Source organism: Ursus americanus, chromosome 22 (genome assembly GCF_024610735.1).
Source record: "Ursus americanus isolate L20-20 chromosome 22, mUrsAme1.1.p, whole genome shotgun sequence".
Classification (NCBI taxonomy): domain Eukaryota; kingdom Metazoa; phylum Chordata; class Mammalia; order Carnivora; family Ursidae; genus Ursus; species Ursus americanus.
Window position 1 is genome coordinate 2,419,439 of NC_142148.1, and position 19,632 is coordinate 2,439,070.

Sequence of the window (19,632 nt, forward strand, 5' to 3'; positions counted from 1 at the left end):
GACACACAGGCGTCTCCAGAGCTCCATTCTCTGACATCAACATAACTCTGCAGAACTACCGAATCCTCGGCAGAGAAGTGATACCGCAGACAGGGCACGGCGGTGGTGGCAGGCGGATAACTACAGAAAGTCAGATAACTACAAAAATAAAGCAGAGATCAATGGGTGGGCCTCCTTGGCACCCTGACCCCTGGATGAGGAACTGCCTGCCTTGCCGATGCCCAAACCAGCCAAATAACCCGGCAGGTGAAGTTTACCAAACGGCAGCCCACGTGCTTTTCAGCAGGGTTGTAACCCAGGCCCCCAGTCGGAGAAAGGCACCAGGGACTGAAATGCGAAGACTCTATCAGGCTTGGCCAGCACCTACCCTGCGGTTACCCGTTGGAACCGGAGCTGGGGAAGTCAGCCCTGCCCCTCCCCCACCAGGAGCCTCCTGAGCTGTGCTGTGCGGACAAAGGGAGGGGCTGTCCAGCCCAAAGACTCCTGCAATAATCACCACTGTTATCCAATTACGCTCTGGACACCTGAAGCTAACACAGCCCACAGAGGGGCAATTTCATTAGACGAAGACCCACTTGTCTTGCTTTGCTTTGATAATGGCTTAATAAATACGCTGAGCAAGCCCTAACGCAGAGGTGCAGAATGAGAGATGCTTGGGCTTTCCCACTTTATGCCCACCCTTCTCTAATTATCACGCTTTCACATTTTCTTGCTTATCAGTTCCAGCCTCCGCCCCTCCAAGAGGTGGGAGAAAGCTCATCTCCTTTTCCTGCAAAGATTCCTCCCTGCGAGGGAGGCTCCGTAGGTGACCTGGGGAATTGGCCTTGCTCTCCAGCTCCCCAGCACACGTCCTCCTGCACCTCTCTAGCTCTAACGCCTCTTGCGTGCGCACACGCACACACACACACACACTCACGGCATGACCACAGTTTGGACAGACGTGGAGGAGAACACAATAAACACCACATCATCACGTACTTTAATAAAGCTATGAGACAATGGAAGTGGAAGTAATTAATCTCACTTAGCTCAGGCAGAGGGACGGGAGAAGGCAGTAGAAGGGGGCTCCATGGAGAAATGGAAGAGACAGGAGGCTCTGGAAGGTTCCCACGGATCAAAGGGCATCTGGGGGGCAGCCAAAACAAAGAAGCAGAGCAGAGAAGGAAGGGCTGGCAAGTTCCAGCTGCTTCAGCAGGTGGCTCGATGCTGGCCCCCAGAGGGGGTGGGCGTGGTGTGAGGAAGAAGGGAAAAGGGCCTTGGGACCGTGGCCTGGGGGGCCTCAGACCCTCTGGGACCGTGGCTAATGGGCCAAAGAGTGATGCGGCTGCGCTGGTATCTGGGGATCCAAAGATCCACACGCATTTCTGAAGCAAGGCATCACCGCCAGCGGCAAAATACACAACGCGGTGGATTAATGAAGTGCGGCATCTAGGGACCCCATGCCTTTCTCTGTCCAACAGCCTTTGAACCTGTGGCCTTCTCAGAGCCACTGTGAGAATAACAGGCCCTGTCTCCATTATCCAGCATCCCTTAACCACCATCCTGGGCCTCCATGGACGTCCATCCCATCCAAACACCAGACATGGCCACAACGGAAACAGTAGTGTGAGCGAGCGGCTGTGAACGCCAGCCCTGTCACTGTCCTGCCGGGGAGACGGGGCAGCAGGAATATGGGACCACACTGACGCACGGCGCAAACGCGGCCTCTAATCCTCTCTCCTCCAATCCCAGGTAAGTCACCCGATCAGCACCTGGATCAGGAACATCCCCACAGATCAAGCTACTTAGGCCGAGTTTAACCAAGTACATCTAATCTCAGCACCGGAGATCATTTAAAGGTAAAGACATAAGCTCATCATTGGTGTTGAGTCCTGGAAATCCGTTTATTTCGACGCTGCAGACACGTACTTCTGGCCCCACATTCTAGCTTAAGAGTTCAAGTAGAAATGAGGCTTTAATTTATGCTCAGGAAAATAAAAATAGATTAATAGGATCCAAATCAAGCCACTAGAAGAGGTTTTTCTGTGCCAAAAGACAGGCACCGAGAGTTTCCCTAAACAGGTTATCATTTTAACATGGTAAAGCACTAGACTTATTTTTTAAATAGCAAAACTACAATTATCTCTGCACGCCCCGTATCGCCGCTCTGCAGTGCTCCCGCGTAACGAACCAACCGTCAGCGATACTGGCAGGATGAGCGTGTCTGTGCCACACTAGACGGCCAGCCTTATCAAAATCCAAAGGCATTAATCCTTTCCCTACATCAAAAATCAAATACCTTTCTGGAGAGAGGCTACAGTCTCAGGAAGAGCAGTTGCACTGGGAGACGGAGAGTGCAGATTAACGGCACAATATGTTCAGAAATAAAGAGATAAGCATTTGCCTGCACAGTTCCTGCTTGACACTCGGAACTCGGGACTCTCGCAGCAAGACACAGACGAGCGTCCGGAGTGGCGCGCGGCCTTCCCGTCATATCTGGCCTCTTCGAGAGTGACCGGGAACTCCGGCAATAAACAAGGCCATCCTCCGTGGTCCCACTTCCAACAAGAAGAAGTTTGAAACCGTATGGCATTTAAGCAAGAAGGAAATAATATTATTTCAAAACCGATAACGGAGAAATGCAATAAGGCAATTGCTAGATAACCGCGGGGAGGGGATGGCTTCCTGATGGAATAACCACCTTTCAAAGCGAGGAAACAAGGTGATTTTCTGCCCGCTCGGAGGAACAGACAGAGGGTGGACTGCAGCCTCCTGGTCTCCGGAGCGGCCCCTCCTCCCCTGCGGTTGCAGGAAGTGATTAATTAGTGCCTCCTTGAAGCGGCAACCTAGGGAAGCCCCTGGGAGACTTTGATGGGCACGTCACAGAATGATATCCTTCCAGAATCCTCCTTTTAGAGCCCAACAATGGGGCATGTCTCCAGCAGTCCGAGTACCGCGCCAGGGCTCCCGCAAGGACGGAGGCCTGGCTTAGAAAGAACTCTCTTCTCGCTGCCTCTTTTGTAAAGGGAGGAAACACCACTCATGACCGAATTCCAAGAGAAAGGAGACAACCGTGTATGAGCTGGCGCCCTGCTCCCAAGTTCCTGTGCTCTTGGGCTGCTGCCCCTCGGCCCCCAGTCAGCACACGTGAACCCAACTGGGTGGGTCCCAAGAGTCCCAACCTGTCCGTGTTGGTGTGAGACCCCAGCTACTCTCTATTTTCATGTTTCCACCAGGAAAAGGCAAAAGATTCTCTTACGTTGGGACAGACCCATCCCGTGAGTGGCACCTTCTCTAACGTCCCTGGGGGTAGGTACGACCTCTCTGGGCTCACCCTGCTGGAAAACCAAATTCCTATTTTAAGTTCCCCTGGCCTCACGCACCGTGAGAGGCCTCCAGGTGAGGGGCATCCGTGCAGCATCAAGTGAGCACGGGAGACTTCCAGAATCCCAACCGCAGACACGGGAGCCTCTTGGCTGCAGCCTCAGGAGATGCTGGAGCCGAGCCCGCGGCCCCGCGCCAGCCTGAAAGGGAAAGTAATCCTGTTCACAAAGAAATCAGGAAGGCAGCCTGCAGGCCCCTCCATCATGCTGATTCGGCCAGGCTGGACATGAGGGCTGCCTTCCTCGCTTAGGAAGAAGGGGCCCCCTTGTCGAGGGGCTCGATTTAATCCAGCAGAAGATACGGGACCCGAAGGACCCCGGGACAGTCACACACCACGAGCACTTCCTTTCCAGGCCGCACCGCTGGTTTTCTCTAGGTGCTCAGGCATCTGGTCTGCACACCCCAACTCGCATCCAAGGAAAGCAAGCAAGACGGGGGAGGTGGAGAGGCTAAGACGAGGAGGCCCTTATTTTCCAGCCCCCAGGTGATCCCCGGGAGACTAGAAAGTTCCAGAATCTCTGTGCCCTGGAATTCCTACCCAAAGAGCAGAGACAAGCCCATTCTAATTTTAGGGGCTGCCACGAAAGGCTGTCGCTGTCATCATGTTTAAAAAAAAACAGAGGTTTTTAGGGAATACCGTGCTTACAGTGTTTTGAATGCAAATCCCTGGAGCAGGGCCACCTCAATGACCCACACGCACCGGGCAGGTGTATTGGGGTGGACAGAGCTACTGAGGCCAAGAGCCACCTGCAGTGTCTAGGCCTAGGAATCAGGGCACTTCTTCAGTGTTTCACCCAAAAATCCCCGGGAGGAAGACTCCGCCTCTTTGGAGATGTTCAAGCCTTCCTGCAAAGGCACCATCACTCAACCACGAAGGAAAAGACTCGAAGCTCACACTGCACCCCCCACCCCCCGTCATTTTCAAAGGATCCGAGACTTCAAATGGATTTCAAAGGCCCCTGTAATTTTGGCAGCATGACATTTTATGTCTTATAAGGTATTTTTATTAGCCAGGATTGTAGAAAATTGACGTTTACCAGCCATTAACCTTTCAAGCATGTATTTTTTTTCCCCACACGGAACTATATCTTACAGTTCTCTGCAGATCAATCCTTAAGCTGTCCAGCTCCTTTAAGGGGGAAAAAAAAAAGGCAACGCAGAGCCTCCCTGTTCTCAAGAAGACACAGATTCTATAATTTTACAGACTTTTGATCACAATCTCATCACCTTCAGCCCTTCCTGGTAATCTGTTTTTATCTTTAAAATATTAAGGACTAGAGGAGACAAGCGGAATGATCCCTTCTTTGTACTGCGGAAAGGTGGGGAAGAGTGAGGTAGTTTAAGAAACAAGCGCCCAGCTTTACAGAGGGGAGGCCCTGCAGCACGGACACCTTGCTTGGCCAGCTTCCGACCCCCCTGGTGTTTCCCCGCCCCAGCATTAAATACACCACGACATAATCCAGGCATACCAGAGCCCTATTAATAAATACCCCTAGCGAATAACTTAGATTCATCTGTGCCCTCCATGAGCCTATGGCGCTTTAAAGCCATTCCATAATTTATTTATTCAATTTTAAAAACACGCCTTTTGCCAAAATGTCTCTGGTCACACAAAAGAAAGGAAAGGCCAAGAAGGGGAAAGTTCCCAAACACAACCATAAAACCTATCGAATGGACTGCCATCTAACAGAAAAGTGACTGCATCCAGGGCCGGCTCCCGCATCTCGGGAACAGACTCTCAAGAGCGGCTGAGCTCAGCCACCAACAACTGGGGCCACGTGGAAAAGAGAGGTGCCCGCGGCCACGGGTGTCCCGGTCATACATCAGGGATGCGGCGTTTTCCCTGAGAGTCTGCTCCCGGCTGGGGCCTGGATGTGGGCCTCCCTTCCCCAAAGCCTCCGGAAAGCAGAGATGCTGCAGCCCCGGGCTCCACTTAGCTGAGCAGCAGCGGCCACGGACCCGGCATTCATCGTTCAACAGGCTGGGTACCGCCTCATGTGCATCGTCTGCTGGCCCTCCAGACCCACCCCTGCAATCAGAGCCCTCACCTCCTCCTACCAGGCTGCCACAGAAGGTCACGCAGGACATGCACCAGCTGTCGCACAGCTTTATGACTGGGCCCTGGGTCTGGACCCCTGGAGGCTGCTCGGGCCTGGACCTCAGGGTGCCCCGTGTCCACCGGGAACATCCGAGGCTGTGGTGCACAGGGCAGGGGCATGGCCTCAGGCGACAGGCCGCCGTGTAAACCCAGGCTCCTCCAGCACCATGCAGGAGCGTGAACAAGGGGCCGCAACGCGTCACGCATCAGCACCCCTGCCGGGTAAAGGGGGTGAGCAACGCGCCTACCTCACAGGGTGGTTGGGCAGGTCCGTCCGGGCGGCACCGGTGAGGCACGCAGCGCAGTGGCCAGCACAGAAGAGCCTCAATCAACAGACGGCAGCGAGGGTCCTACCGACTCCTGGATTAGGGCCGGCCGCCGGGACCAGCACGGGGCTTCCCGTGCTCGCCAAAGGTGGCTGCACGTGCGGCTCATCCTAATTCCCGGCGTTCATTAACCAAACGCCCACAGGTGTGCCCTCCGACGAGCCAGCCAAGGCTCCCCTCTGTCAGTATCACATTGAAGAAAAAAAAGAAACAAAGGAAAAAGGTGTCTTTCTCCTTGAAATCCCCACGGGGTGCAAACCAGCCTGAGCCTCAGGACCGAGCAAAGAAACAGCTTACCTGGCAGTTCCAGCGAGGGCCCTTCCCGCTCGGCCCCTGCTGCCAGAGGCACTCGTGGGGAACGGAAAATGCAGCCCGAGGGTCCAGCTGGAGCAGTGCTTGGGGACCCGAGACATCCCGAGTCCTACTGCAACAGTCCTTCTCTGGCAGGGACAGGGTTGCCCATCCAGACGCCAGAAGAGTGAGGACGGTCGGGCTGTGGGACGCAGCAGCAGCTGACTCCCCACGGGGTACCCGGGGCTCCCCGCAACTGCACATCCACAGGGTAGCGCCGGTCCCCAGGGATACATGAGGCGGCCCCCAACACAGCGGTAAAGGAGTGACGGCCACAGGGATGGGCCCTGGGAACAGTGGAGCAGCTGCTAACCTCTGCTTTCGGAGGAGCTGAGCAGCCAGGCAGCAAAAACGCAGCCGCTCAAAACACAAGAAACTTGACACGCGGAGCCAGAAATAATGCCTTTTTGCATTTGCACGGCAAAGCAGTTTTGGGGAGAGAAGAGGCACGTTCTATAAATGCTTCCGTACCGGAGCGCCCCGCGCCTTCCCGCGCCTCCACGTGTGGGCAGCAGGGGGAGCGAGCCTGTCCTCCTCTAGGGGCAGCGGTTCTGTGAGCCAAGCCCAAACGCAGACCTTTAGATTCACCAAATATTTACAGTGTAGCCACGCGATATGAGCTGAGCTATAATGCTTGTGAAGACGGCATTGACAAGGGAAGATAATGGGAGGAGAGCAAACGTTCCACGTACGCTTTAGTGCCGATGGCACTGTTCCGTGTCACGCTTTCGAAGATAGAAGACTGGATTTCTGCCGTGAGGGGCCTCGTGGACACTCAGAGCATCGTGCCAGCCGCCCGCCTGAGCTGCGTGCTCAGATGCCGGCTACCACCCGGCACACACCCTCAGGAATAACGCGGTTTCTCACGAGGGACGCTGACCCTGCGATTCTGAGGCTAAAATCCCGCTGGACCTGAGGTCCTCAGGCTTGAAGGAGCACCAGCCCCGGGGAGGCCGATCAATCAGGCAGCATCCCAGGGCACAGCCCCAGGATTTCTGATGCACTGGGTGTCTGGGTGTCCCGGGGCACCTGCCACAACGACTGCAAACTCGGTGGCTGAAAATAATAAGAACTTATTCTCTTGATGCTCTAGAAGCCGGAGCCTCAAGTCAAGCTGGGGGCAGGGCTGTGCTGCCCCCGGGAGGCTCCAGGCAGGGTCCTTCCTGCCTCCTCCAGCTTCTGGTGTCTCCAGCCGCCCTGAGGTAGTGGCTGCCTCCCTCCCTCTGCCTCCCTTCCCGTGGCTTCTCCCCTGTGTCTGTGTCTCTTCTGTCCCTTCTCAGGACACCTGTCCTTGGATTTAAGGTCCACCTGGATCATCCAGGATAATCTCATCTCAATAGCCTTACTTAGTTATGCCTGCAAGACCCCTTCTCCCAACAAATCTCCGGTCACAGGCTCCAGGTAGGTGGATCTTTTGAGGCCCACCATTCGACCCCTACGGTAGGTCTGGGGAGGGACCCAGGGGCCTGCCCGGTCTCACAAGTGTCCCGCAGGCAGGCAGCTCCCCACCCCCACTTGGACGTGCTATGCCTCTGCTCTCCCGATAAGGACACTGACGCCCGCAGAAAGGAGGGCCGCCCAGCCGGGACCTCGTCCCAAGAACGCCGGTGACGCCGCACTTCTCCCTCAGCCTTGCAGGCAGCAGGTGCCTGGGACCGCAGGCTGAGCAAACACGTCCCCTGAGGGCTCTCCCTCAGGTTTCGAGGCAGATCAATGTCAACAGTGCTCACACTTAGATTTGGCAGCAAAACCAACACAAGACAAAAATCCAACATTTTCCAAGTCGGGTGGACAGACGTGGGCACACACTCCAAAGGGAAGACCCAGAGGTGAGTCGCCCTCCTCCCTCCTGTTCAAAGACAGCGAAAGGGATCCTTCCCAGACAGACATGGGTCTGCACCCCCCCCCCGGGGGCCTGGAACTTAATGAAACCGGATGCCAAACGGAAAATGCACCCGTTCCAGGCCAAGAAGGACTCCCTCCGCACCTGTGGCTTCTCCCGGTGCCACAGCCCTGGGCAGGGATGCTCCCATCCTCCCCGAGGACCATCCTCCCGTAAACGAGGCAGGGGGAGGCACTCTTGTGCCCACGGATATTTATCTGCCTCTGAAGGCTTACCTTAATCCTTCCTAAATCCCCGCACACTGTCAGCAAGAAAACAGTGAAGCCAAACAAGGCAGCGTTCGAAGCCGCCAGATGGCGAGCTGTTGTGGGCTCTACAGCCTTCGTTCACCCTGCAGGCTCTCAAGGGGCAAATCGCATCTCAGGAGTCACAGAGAAGCTGCCGGCCAGAGTCCCCACTGCAGACCCAGGACATGGGGGGGTGGGGGCTCCGGGAATGAGGCGGGACTGGATGAGCGGCACGGGGCATCTGAGCACTGGCATTTCCTGACCCCGAATCGCGCCCGGTTCCTCAATCACTCTGAGCCCGTTTCCCCCACAGTGAAGGGGGGTGTCCATGTGAACTGCTGAGGACCCCCAGGAACTGAATGAAGAACACAGCAAGGTGCACGAGCCACAGCACGACCTCAGGGCATGGGGGCCGGAAACACAGGCTTGAGGGAGGTCCCAGGATGCCTGCGAGTGGCCCCTGCCATGCACACAGGCCTCTGCGCAAGTGACCAAGGCAAGGACCAAGAGATTAAGGACGGCCGGGTCATCGCAGTGAGCCCCGTGCCATCACGAGGGTCCTCGTAAGTGGAAGGGGGAGGCAGCAGGGTCAGAGGTGGCGATGCGAGCACGAGGTAGGGGGCACAGGCGGAAGCACTGGTGTGGCCGTGGGAATGGAGCGCTGGCCGAGAGCCAAGGAAAGCATGGTGCCCTGTGAAGCAGAGCAGGCAAGGACACGGACTCTGCCCTGGGGCCCCCAGGAGGAATCAGCCCTGCCCACGGCTTGACGGCAGCCTGGAGGACCCGCCCATGCTGGATTTCTGGTGTCCAGATCAGCAAGAAGATACTTTTGTGTCTTTCAAGCCACTAACTACATGGGCCGCTGGACTAGCCTAGGAAACTAACATGACCCCTGACCCAAGTCAACAACTCCCTGGAAAGGCGAGCAGGGGATGTGCAGTCACGGAGAGCTCCGCCCAGAACTCACGGGGCTGGGGTATGACCTGCAAATGCCCCGAGTCCGCAGGCATCTTGAAGGCGTCCAGGGGGCAGGTGTATTAGTGCCTGGGAGTCCTTGACACACACCAGCTTGCTGTGATGGAGGTCGAGAGGGAAATGGGCTTTGGAAGAAAGAACACACTGGCCAAAGATAATAAAGTAGGTTTGCTTTGTTGTGTTCTCTTTTGTTGAAGCAGGAGAGTCAGGGAGCCAGCCTGAAACACCAGGAGAGGGCAGCCGAGAGCCAGGGCAAAAAGTCACCCAAATTCTGAGCCTTCTGACCAAAGCAAAGGATTTTACCAGACCAGCCTGCAACATGCCACAGCCCCCTCCGAGGACTGAAAGCAAGGAGCACGTGCCAGGAGGGGGTTCGCAAGAACACACGGGGGGTGGGGGGCAGGGAGCTTCACCACCTTCGATGCACAGGAACTCACAGTACAGTATTTTTTCGTGGCGAAATTCACTCAAAGCCAAACTTGCTCTTCATAAAGTCAGAATAATCAGCACATTCTTTGGAAAGACGAATGCCTGCTCATTCCCGTGTTCGCGATTAGTTCTGGCATCTACTTCAGTATGCTTCAAAGATGCAGAGAGGGAGGGAGTGGGGCAGGGAGCGAGGGGGCAGGCCTGGAAACCTACCACAGGAGGCTCCCAGACCCGGGGCAGATGGAGGGCACACACATGGCTCACGCATGTCCCACTGCGAGAGGGCTCCAGGAGCGTCCTCCAGGCAGTCACTGGCTCCTCTTGTGGTCCACGACTGGAGGCCTCCTTTCTGTCCCCAGTGCTCGTATCATCCATGTCCCAGCTTCCAGACCACAGGCGTCCTCACCAGGGACACTCTCGGCTTCTCCCAGCACTGGCAGATCCTGAGAGCCGAGAGAGCACCCGCTCTGGGCTGTGTGCTTCATGCCCAGAATTGAAAACTCCTGTTGGCATTACAGAATCCCGGCTCTTGTGATCTCAGGGCCAGTTCCGCAAACCCAAGGTGTCCACAGAGTTTGGACCCACTTCAGACGAGCCCTCACGCATCACTGATGGCCATCGAGCACCTCTTGACCCACTGGGCCTCTGTGTGTTGCAAACGTCCAAGACGAGAAACAATTAGCACATCCGAATGCTTGATAACTGCTAATTTTATGATGGTGCCCTGAACATCTGGGGCAGTGTGTACATGTGATCTCAGCGCTCGGAAACCATCTCTGCTCACGGTACGCGGGAGATATAAATGAGCTCCGAGCACGGGGCTGGACACACAGGGAGAGCAGAGCAAATCCACGCACTCTGACCACTCTCTCAACTTCCCTCACCGATCAATCGGCCTCTGACCCCTAAACCAGGACCAGTTTTACCCTGGCAAAGCTTTCGAGAGGATCCCACGGGGGGTGTCTGCGGAGGGCTGGCATGCCGTGTGGCCAGAACCGAGGGCTCCTAAAGGACAATCACAAGGCCTCGCATTCCCGCATCTTGAGATGCCATGAAAACGTGTGGTTCTGAAATGCAGACGTCTTCATCTTCCAGCCGGGGCAGGGAGGAGTCTGTTGTCCTCATGTCTAACTGCGGCGTGAGCTTTCTCCAGCGAGGGTTTTTAGCTGGAGACAGTGATTATGCACACACAGGCCAGAAGCTGGAAGATACAGGGCTGGGGGGCTCCTGAGGCATGCCTTAGGGACCTAGTGTGCAGCTGCCACCAGCACCCCTCGGGCCACACGGGCCACGCGGCTGCAGAGTGCAAGGCCATGGCGGTTTGCCTCCTGGCCGCCGGGACCCTCCGGGCCTGAGCTCTGGCTCGGGGACGACACTGGCAGCTGTGCCTTCCCAGGCTGACCCTGCCTCTGACTGAAGCCACTGTCTGTGGATGTAAACTTCCCTCTCTCATCCTCCTACCTCTGCCACCAGGCAAAGTTAGCGGGGGAAAGGCTGCTGAGAACTCAAAGTGACACTGAAAAGGCAAGGCTGGCCCCAAAGACAGCCAGTGGGGCATCACCGTCTCCAGAGAGGTCTACGTGGTGGGTTCTGGATGCTCCTTCTCGGGGACCCCTGAGGCAGCTGCCAAAAGAGGCCGTGGAGGTCTCGGTGCTCCAAGAGGAGCATTCCTCCAGCTTTCAGAGCAAGGAACGTGCTGGTGTGAGGCTAGTGGAGCCCACAGGTCAGGACGCAGTCCTGCGCAGCCGCCCCTCACCTCCACCTCTCGTGCAGACTGAGGTTCCCCGGAGCTAGTCAACACTGCGCACAAAGTCCCAACACCTGTTTTCCTGGCTTCCCGGAGGACGACAGCTACGAGATCCAGCGGAGACTGCACATTCCCTGATGGGTGGCACAGACAGGCAGCCTGGCTTCATACGTTTAATGATTCATCCACATCCTGGCCCAGACGCTAATGTCGTTGACTGTTCAATTCATCTGCTCGGCAAATACTTACTGAGTGCCCACTGTGTGCTCTCTGCGATCCAGGGTGCTGGATGTGGATTCTAGTCCACAAGGAGCAGAGGCCAATAAAGCAAGAATAAGGCCAAGGCCCAAGGAACAAAGGATGGGTAGAAGGGCCTCCCCACCCCCCAAACCTGGGCTCAAGTCAGAGGATGAAATGTGTTCCAAACGTCCAGAGGGAAGGACAGGTACTTGCTGCTGTGCACAGTGCTGGCTTCCCTAATCCGGGACTGCCTGGGCTACAAAGGACAAAAAACTCAACTGTGGTATTTTAGCTTTGTTTTTCTCACCTCTTAGGGGGACAGTGAGCCCAGAGGTTATCTGGATGTGGTTCAAGCATGCCACCTAGGATCCAGTTCCTGCTCCACCATCCTCACAGTCACAAGATGGCTGCTCTGCCTCAGACATCACGTCTGTCTTCCAGGCAGGAAGAAGTAAGGGCAAAAGGCAGAAGGCATGGCCAGCTGAAGAGGTTCCTCTCTACCAGGAGGAAAGAAAGGAAGAAAAGACACCTTTCCTGGAAGCCTCGTCTAACAGAATAACCTAATTAGGTCCTACTAACCAGAATGGGGCCATATTGCCACCTTGGCATAAGAGTCTACCTGACGTGTGAGCATCTTCAACAGCACCCATGTATGCCAAACGGGTCTGTACAGAAGAGGCGTCAGTGAGGAAGAGGGTGAGAAGGGACACGGGACAGGCAGCCTGCAGTGTCTACTACTTCGAAGCACGAGGTTGGTTTCTCACCAGCACCACCATCTGAGCATCCCCAGCAGCTCCCACTCCCCAGTGAGGGAACCGAGGAGGCCCAGGCGCGTCCCAGGGTCAGCGTTCTCGGGCTCGTTCATGACTTTATTTGAGACTGTCGCTGCATGGCCACCACACCACGAATTAGGCACGATGTGGGGTGTGGGTCGGCAGCAGGACTGGCCCAGCCTCTTGCCCCACATCTGGTGACGCCTTCTGCCCTGGCAAGAGTGACCTGTCTGCACAGGGGTGGGTCAAGCCAAACCGCATGGGCAAAGAGGCTATGTTCAGTATACCTGTCAAGATAAGATAACAGTGCTTCTGGCCCTGCCGATTACGTGTGCCCAATTCTCATACGCGGACTCTGGACACCTGCACATGGACTCTCTTCCACCATCCCTCCCTCTCTGGGCCTCGGTACGCAAATGAGTCATTCATTCCACAATGCATTCAGGGAGGGCGCTGGAAGCGGAAGCTTTAAAGGGCAGACACCCATGCTTGTCTCCTCGGTATCCATTCCTCCCTCCTTCCTTCCTAAAACAGAATCTTACTTGCTCCAAGGAGATGGATCTACCAGGTGGTGGATCATAATAGCTCTAACCCAAATACGACAACGCAATTCTCTGCTTCCCAGCCTCCCCGCCCCTTTCTGCTGGGAGCGGCATGTGACCTAGTTCTAGCCAAGGAGAACTGTAAGCATCTTGAGAAAGTGCTTGCTTTCCTGATACAGGGAAGGGATGCAAATGGTGCCACTACTCCCTCCTTTATCCTGCTCCAAACTCAAATGCAATGGCCGGAGCCACAGCAGCTAGTTTACAATGATGAGGCAACAAACTGAGCTGACAATCTAAAGATGGTAGAATAAAGATCAGGCAAGTGACAATGGTGCTCGCAAGCTGTCCCAGCCCCCAACCGTCTCTCTCTTCATTGTCATGTGAGAAAAATGAACCCCCCTTCATTTAAGATTCTGGTAATGGGGTTTATCCTGTTAGCTGAAACACATTCTGCCATGATCTAAAATAGTCCAGCAGAGTGACAGAGCTGCTGCCCTCGTGAACCTTATCGTTTTAATAAAAGAGATGCCCACCCAGAGAACAGAAGTTCTCCGAGGAGGAAGCTGAGTGTGTTTGGGGGAGCAAACAACGGCCCTAAGGTGACCCACAAAGGCTTTTCTGAGGAAGTCCTCAGAAACAGCGCTCCTCTCTTCTCTGTATTATTTGAGTCACCTCCTCAGGTTAACGTCCAGACCCCACTCCCTCCCGCCCCCAGCAGACATTTCTACTCACATGCCGCCTCCTGTCCAGGACCCAGGGGAGCTAGGACCCATGCGTCCAGGGTGCCTGCCATACAGCCTATCACCCTCTCATCCTTGGGGGGTTTTGCCGCGAAGCAGGTCTGGGTTTTCCAGAACTCTGCCCACCACAAGAGAGCAATGCAGGTCACTGCATCAGCTGCTGGGCTGACCGTTAATTACTAACAAAGCCGAGAAAAAGACAGCAGCTCAGCAACTGCCCCACACGAAACTATGGCTCACAGAACGTTCCATTTCGGCCTAAGGAAAACGGCTTCACCACCCTACTTTAGATATTACCACGCACCAGTGATCGTGGCCGTAGTGAATGAGCCTGACAACAACACTAGAGCTAACAGTGTGTGGCTACGTTCACAAGCTGGCCAGAAAAAGCACGCACAGAAACACAACTCGTAGGGGATCTGGGAACGCTACGAATCAGCCCCACAGACGCCCTGCCTGGCTGTACACAGAGGCTCCGCGCTCACAAGGTTCACAATACCATAGTATTTGCTACCCTATTGGGGAAAACTATTTTAAGCCTAATTAGCATGAAATTTTTAGAATGCAAATGCTTTTCATTTAGACATAAAACAAAATGCCACGACATTTCTTCCATCCATTTATCATAAATAAGTTAATTACTGTGTAACAAATCGCTCCTTCTGGAGTCTGGGTGTTTGGGGCTGCTGGTAAGCTGACGCAGGCAAAGGGAAGGGGCCACCAAGCAGCCGTTAACGGCTTTCGGGGTACTTACAATAAAACGGTGACTCTGTGAGGCTTCAATTGTCAAATTAAGGTTAAGCTCTCTCTGTTGGAATAACTCAATTATAAGTAGTCATTATCTATTTAACGGGATTCCTACCAGAATAACAGAAATAGCGTGGTTTTGTTTTATTTTGGATGCACACGTCTTCACTGTGGTCTTGTGGTTTGCAGAGTGCATACACAAAAAGAGAAATTTTTATCTGCCCTGATTTGAGTGTGTGTCTGCGTCAGCTTTTGCCTCCATATGTGTAAAATTACTTCTAAGATATGAAAAATCTTTGTCCCTGAGAACAGCGGGGGGAAGGGGGAGCACACAGGTGCAGGAGAAGCAATAGGGCTCTAGCCTGCCCCACGGACGGGAAGTGTCCCAACGCCCATGAGACACCTGCAATTCTCCCCTCAACCTGGGTGGGGCTGGGCCTCATCTCTGGGAGACGTAAGTGCCCCGAAAATAGGTCATGCATCCCCAAAGCCTGTAGGCTGGTCCAAGTTCACCTTCTCCATCCCACGCTGGGTGAAAACCGTCTGGGCTCAGGGGGCAGGCCAACGTTCAGCCAGCAATCAAGACTTCCCCACAACACTGAGCCGAGTGGCCAGTTCAGCCTGGACCCACAAAGCAGCCAGGAAGGAGACCAGATATCTGTTAGAAACCCCATATTTCAACATAAAAGGTATGAGAATCTGCCATTCTCTTCCACAGTAGGTGGCACGTGGCCTTACCAAAAGAGAGGCACTTTTTCTTATATTCCAGAGTAAAAGTGATAGTCTAAGATCTCATCAAGTGTAGCTTCATACCCAGAGAGGCCCAGGATGCCAGCTTCCAGACAAGCAAACAGGGGTACTGCAGCGTGTCCCCTGCCTGAGCCACAGTACAGCACACTGAGTGTGGAAGAATCTTCCGGGCCTTCCCTGAGCGCACACAGGGAAGCTCAGTAGGCTAATACATCCTGAAAGATGGCCCACCCTCTGTAACTCTAAAATGACATGCACCGTGCAATTCACAGAGCGTCACCTAAAAACTCTTCCCAATACACGCCTCCTCGTGCAACACACCCATTCTGCTTCTGCTCAGTTGCTGGCAATTTCTTTCTTTCTTTTTTTTTTTTTTTTGGTAATCAATGAAAGATTCAATAGTATCATACCCTTAGCAGTCAATGCAGTTGACAACAAATAAGAAAAGTTGGACTTGGTAGCAAGTAAAAATCCCGATTCATACAACCAAGCACAAACAAGGAAAGTCAACCAGCTCCGTCTCCAAGGAAGAAGATCTGAAATATCACCTCCCGATATGTGTGTGTTCCCACCCCCTCCCCACCCAAAGAAGCTGCTGTCAGCTCTTAAGGGAAAATCCTAGATTCCCTAAAACACAAAACCGGAGAGAAAGTCAGCAGTATGAGGATTCTTTGGTCATGAGCACCGAAATTTAGCTCTGAGGCTTTATCCAAAGTCTGCTCCCTCCATCCCTCTGAAATCAGCTAAAAGCTGCTACTTCTGGGAAGGCGCACAGCCACGGTGTTCGTGGTAGGATTTGGAACCCTCAGAAGGAAGAACTGATTTATTTCCCCTCCCATGCAAATGGAAAGTTTAATTAGTTTGTCTCGAAAGGGAAACAGATCAACACGCAGAATGATCCACTGTCACTTGACTTCTGAAGCTGCCTCTGACGTTCCCATCACAAGTGTGGATATAATCCTACAATTACGATAAAGCTAATTGGTAGTTCCCTCCTGCATGTGTGTTTTCGTGTTGTCAGTGGGGCAGTAATGAAAATGAATGCCACATTTGTGAACAGAACGTCTGTGGGCTTATTTACCGCATCTCCAACAACATCGTCTGCTTTATCATGCATTTCAAAGCAGGGATAATTTAAGAATCCAGAATTTCATACATAAAAATACTTAGCAAGAAAGTCTCTCCCTGCAATTATTTGGGTGATGTTACATCCGAATTCCAATTTGTTGCCCAGGAAATGATTCACCTCACTCAAAAATGACAGGCATTCTGAATCATTCACCTGTGATGCAAAATGCCTTCGAGGTCCCCAGAATCCCCCTCTCACTGACCTCACGGACAACATTTTGCAAAGAGCCTGCCTCAAAGACAGCCTGGCCTTGCCTGTTCCTGGAAATGTCTCCCCCGTCCAGAGCACGACGTGCAAGTTCTTCCCACCCCCATGCCCCCTACCTTTGAGTAGCCTCTCTCCTTCCAGAATATTTTCCGAGATTAATGCCGTGTAGTCTTCTTCAGAGAATCCAGCCTTGCAGGTCTCCCTGGCTGTAAGATCTCCATTGTGGGCCTGAGCACAGAAAAAAGAAGAGGTTGGAACAAATGTGAAGTTGACAGAAATTTAATGCAAAGCCCATGTTTACAAGGGGCTGCTGCTGGCTGGGTCTCGCCTCTGGCTATGACAGAAACGAAGAAGCCACAGCCTCCACCCTGACCCAACGCTCTTCTGCTTCTGTTTTCTCAGGGACTCACCTGGTTCAGCAGCCCCCCAGACCCTGTGGCCGCCCGCAGCCGGGGCAGAGCCACAGTCTGCACGCACCGCATGCTCCCCTCCACACGCCGCACCCGCGGTCAGGTGTCAGTGATGAACCGGGCACAGCGAGGGAGTGTCCGTAACCACCGATGACACGAGACAGCTGTCCCGATGTGAGGCGATCAGAGTGGTGTGAATGTGGCCTCTGGCTCTGAAAACACCTTCTCCTCCTGTGTCCTGTGCTCACTCTCCTGTGATGGTGGGATGAAGTGCCATGAAGCGGGCGGAGACGCAGCAGGAGGGTGCACCTGACCTTCTGACCCCGGGCCTCAGGGGAAGGCTCCTCTGCTTCCCACACGGGGCAGGCGGAAGTCCAGCACCGATGAGGGGGCCCTGCTGGATTGGCCTGGGGTCAGGGGTGCTGGGTGGGGAGGTGGGCCGGCTGCAGTCTCTCTGGCCCCACAGAGGGCAACATCAGAGAGGCATCTGAAGGCAGCCCAGGAAGCCACAGAGAGGAAGGTGCCGCCAACGGCAGCCCTGATGGCCAGGGCACCCTCGTGGCCCTGGAGCTGAGCTCTGGGTGCAGAGGGCCTGCAGGCTTATGTCTTCTCCCCGGGTCACCAGGGGGGGACGAGGGGGCAGAGCAAAAAAGGAGGTCCTCCTAGAGGCGGCTCAGCGCCTGGCAGGGAGGAGGCTTCCCAAAGACCGGGCTCCACCCTCCACCTCCAGTGGGCTGAACACCGGTCCGCCCTTGGAGCCCCCATCTCTAGCCCAACCAGGCGAGACAGCTCCTCTAACTGAATGAAAGGGTGGGTGTCCGCCTGTGCTGGGAGCGCCCGGGACCCTGCCCAACAGAAGGGGCTGGGGGCTGGCAAGGGGTCCCGGGCTGGCAAGGGGCCCCAGCCCGGCTGAGGGGAGTGGCAGCTCCAGGTCATCCTCGAGGGGTGGGGAACCGTCGAAGAGATTGCGCGCGCAGCAGGGACGCGGGGGCTGAGACGACGGAGCTCAGCGGCCGGTTCCCCGGGCAGCGCACACCAGCAGCAGGGGCGCAGCCCGCGGTCGTGCCTTCGCGGGGCCGCCGCCCGCCCGGCCTCGGCTCCCACACTCTGACGCCCGCCCGGGCGCGGGCGCCCTCCCCCAACAGCGCCATGGGGAGGGCGAGGGGCGCGAGTTCATTCCTTGGGAAAGCTCCAAACCGCGACTCCACTTCTCGGGAACGGAGCTCCACAGAGGACCGGAGCCCCGGAGGCGAACTCGCCCAGGAAAGTTTCGCCCCGCCCGGGCGAGTGGCGAGCGCAGCCGGAGCGCCCCGCAGCCTCGGAGCGGCCTGGGGGCGCCGCACTTGTTTATCTCGGAGGTTACAACTGCGCTGCCCGGAGGAGCAGCGAGGCCGATCGGCCACGAGAGGGGGTTCCTGCAACTCCCGCGGCCCCGCCGCCTCCCCAGGGGCGCCACCCGCGCAGCCCCGCATGCCGCCCCCGGGGCCTGCACCCGCCGAGCACAGCCGGTCTGGGGGCCGGGCTCCCGGGCTCCGCGGAAAGGAGGCGGGCGCCCGGACCGCGCTCCCGGGCTCCCTCACCCTGCGCCCGCCTGGCGCCTGGCTCCCCGGCTTCGCTCCCAGCGGCGAGAGCCCCGCCGGACACGGGCTCCAGCCGCGCCTCGGGGGCTCGGCGGCGAGGGTGCCCCGCGGTCCACATCCGCTGCCCACCCTCAGCCAAGGTCCCTGTCAGCACCCGGAAGACGAGCGCGGAGGCGGCGCCGCGCCGCGAGACCCGGGCCCCGGGCAGGGCGGCCAGAGAGGTTGTCCCCAGCACCCCTGGTTCCCTGCCTGCTGTCGCCAGCTCTCCCGCCCGCAGTCCCGGCCCGGGCTGGGCTCGCCAACTCCGGAGGCTCGCGGCTCCCGGGCGATGGAGGGCGCGCCGGCTCCGCCAGCGGGCAGCCTGCCCAGGCGCGGGAGAGCCGAGCTCCGAGCAGCGGCCGCGGACCTGGGGCGGCCGAGGGATGCTTGGCGGGTCCCGCTTCAGGCAGAGCTCTCTGGGCCCTCCACCCACCCACATCCCACCCCGCTTCGCACCACGGCTCGCCGCTGCCCCGGCGGCTCCCCGTTCCTGCCGACCGCGGGCGGCTTCGCGGAGCGCGGGAGCCTCTGGATGCAGCGGTGCTCGCGGCGGAGGCGCCCGGGAGAGCCCCTCCGGGCGAGTGCGCGCCCCGGCGGCTACGGGGGCGGCCCCGCGGTGCCCGCGGCTTCCGAACGGCCGGGACGCCAGGCGGCAACTTACCCGGAGCGTGCCGGAGAGCGAGAGCAGCACGAGGAGCACGCCGGAGCCCGCGGTCATCTTCCCGCCGCGCCGCGCCCCGGCGCCCGCCCGGAGCCCGGCGCCCGGAGCCCGCTCCCGGCCGCCGCCCGGATCGCGCAGCTCCGATGGCCGCCGCCGCCGCTGCCGCCGCTCGATCCGGCCCCGCGCCTCCAGCCCGGCCGCGCCGCCGCTGTAGCTGCCCGGCTCCGGGAGCCAGGCCAAGTCGGCCGGCGGCGCGCTCCCTCGGGCCGGTGCGTCCGCCGGCCTCGCAGCCGCCCGCGCCTCTGTTCCGCGCGCTCCGAACTGCAGGTGAAGCCGCGCGGCCGCCCCGCCGAGGCCCCGCCCCGAGCCCGGCCCCTGCGCTCGCTCGGCCT

General features: G+C 56.8%; 1 protein-coding gene across 1 annotated transcript in view; it reads right to left on the minus strand.

Annotated features, from left to right (window-relative positions):
- CDH4 (cadherin 4) overlaps window positions 1–19,406 on the minus strand; it is a 532,131-nt gene extending 512,725 nt beyond the window's left edge. Inside the window, exons 1-2 of the mRNA XM_045795334.2 lie at window positions 19,241–19,406; window positions 16,667–16,778 (exon numbers count right to left, since the gene is read on the minus strand). Of these exons, the coding sequence (XP_045651290.2) occupies window positions 16,667–16,778; window positions 19,241–19,297 (169 nt within the window). The 5' untranslated portion in view covers window positions 19,298–19,406. The remainder of the gene's footprint in view (window positions 1–16,666; window positions 16,779–19,240) is intronic.
- Between the last annotated feature and the right edge of the window lie 226 nt (window positions 19,407–19,632).